The sequence below is a fragment of the Hyalella azteca genome, unplaced genomic scaffold (assembly GCF_000764305.2).
Source record: "Hyalella azteca isolate HAZT.00-mixed unplaced genomic scaffold, Hazt_2.0.2 contig13869, whole genome shotgun sequence".
Lineage (NCBI taxonomy): Eukaryota > Metazoa > Arthropoda > Malacostraca > Amphipoda > Hyalellidae > Hyalella > Hyalella azteca.
In genome coordinates this window covers 1-1,599 of record NW_025943775.1, presented here as the reverse complement: position 1 = coordinate 1,599, position 1,599 = coordinate 1, and the positions used below count along the sequence as shown (strand labels likewise).

General features: G+C 44.8%; 1 protein-coding gene across 1 annotated transcript; it reads left to right on the top strand.

Annotated features, from left to right (window-relative positions):
• Window positions 1-90: 90 nt before the first annotated feature.
• Window positions 91-1,450, top strand: LOC108681262 (uncharacterized protein DDB_G0285291-like; the record flags this gene model as incomplete). The annotated part of the gene is made up of 3 exons (XM_018170279.1): window positions 91-271; window positions 577-761; window positions 1,396-1,450. Coding segments are annotated over 3 exons (421 nt in total), but the record flags the coding sequence as incomplete, so codon positions are not given.
• Between the last annotated feature and the right edge of the window lie 149 nt (window positions 1,451-1,599).

The window sequence follows — 1,599 nt, the reverse complement described above, 5'->3', positions numbered from 1 at the left end:
TTGCCCTGTAAGAATTGCCCCTGTCTCTAATTCCCCTATGAATTGTCCTGTCTCTACGAAGTGTGTGATGAGATCGTATCTTGGCTGCAGGTGCGTAGCATGTTGCAGCCCAGCGTCAAGCTCGGGCCCGTCCGCCCGCCTGCAGGGAACGATCAACCCCGGCGCTCCTTCTCCCACCAGCCGCTGCCCCTCCGTCCTCACCAGCAACAACAGTTCCAACAGCAGCAGCAGCATATGCAGCAACAACCTCAGTACAGCAATATTCGCAATGGTCAGCGAGCACAATCATGTTGACATAATAGATTGAATATACTCAAGTTGACATGACGTTCTAAAATCTTGTAGCCTTTAGTGATCCTTGGTTGTAAAAAGGATCACTAAAATTACTACATGGACTAGGAACCTAAGCCAGGAATTTGGCGCCGATTGTTAGCTTTTATCAAATAAGAAGTGAACTCTTTTCAGTTATTGCTGATCTTTATTTTTTAATCGATGTTTTGTGTCAGTTTTCGTAAGCATACATTGAATTAGTTTACTGCGGTAGAAATCCTCACCTTAACTAAGTAAAATTCGCAGGCAATGCACCGGCTCACTTGGTGGCAGGCGCTCGTAGAGGTCCTGGGCTGCCGCCTTCTGGCCCTCCGCCTCAGATCCCTACTATGCAGCCTCAGCAGTTGCAACAACAACAAATCTTACAGCAACAACTACAGCAAAGATCGCCTGATGAACTACGTCACCAAGCTATACATCAACTGCAGGAGGTGAGCTTCTGTCTTACTTTACCTCGCAAAGGCCTGATTGATTGATTCACAAATCGTCGATTTTGAAGAATTGGATTATTGATTCAGATGCTGATGACAAGAAGGATTTTGTAATCGCCGAATCAGATTTGTAACTGGTCCGGTCAGTGAGACGGGTCGCGATTGTCAAATCCTGCGTCGGTAACTTTCGCGTGCTATTTTCTTTTCGTCGATATGCTCTTATCCGCTGAAGCAGTCATCTATTCAACTTGAAATCGGTGCGAGATATAAATAGAACGTCTTTTGTATCGCATTTTTGCATATTTGCTAACTTATCTTCATTTAAAATGAATGAATGAAATTTCGCAATTCCATTCATTTGTTGCCACCTTGTGCAGCTGCACTGATAGTTTCTTCGATCATTTTCGTGGTATCTTGTGGAAACTTGCTCAAAAAGGCAAGGGAATATTCCGAGAACCTTCATGACATTCTCGCGTAAAAATTTTTATTCAAATTTCACTTCCTATTTGCCAGTTCTTATTTCTCGACGTTAGGTTCGTAACAGTGCAGAGAGTGTATAAATTTCATGTATGATGTGTATTGGATGGACAAGTATTTGTATTTTTGATGATAGTGACCGCATCATTTGTTACAGCAGGAGAGCGGTGGTGGTGGTGACACGTCACCTCGTCACTCAATAGCAGAGCTGGGCAGCGCTACTTTGAAATGTAGCGCCGCTACCGCTACCGCTACATGCTCTAAATGTAGCGGGCGCTACCGCTACCGCTACACCCAGTAGATTGTAACGGACGCTACCGCTACCGCTACAGTAAAATGTAGCGCCGCTACATTAGCCGCT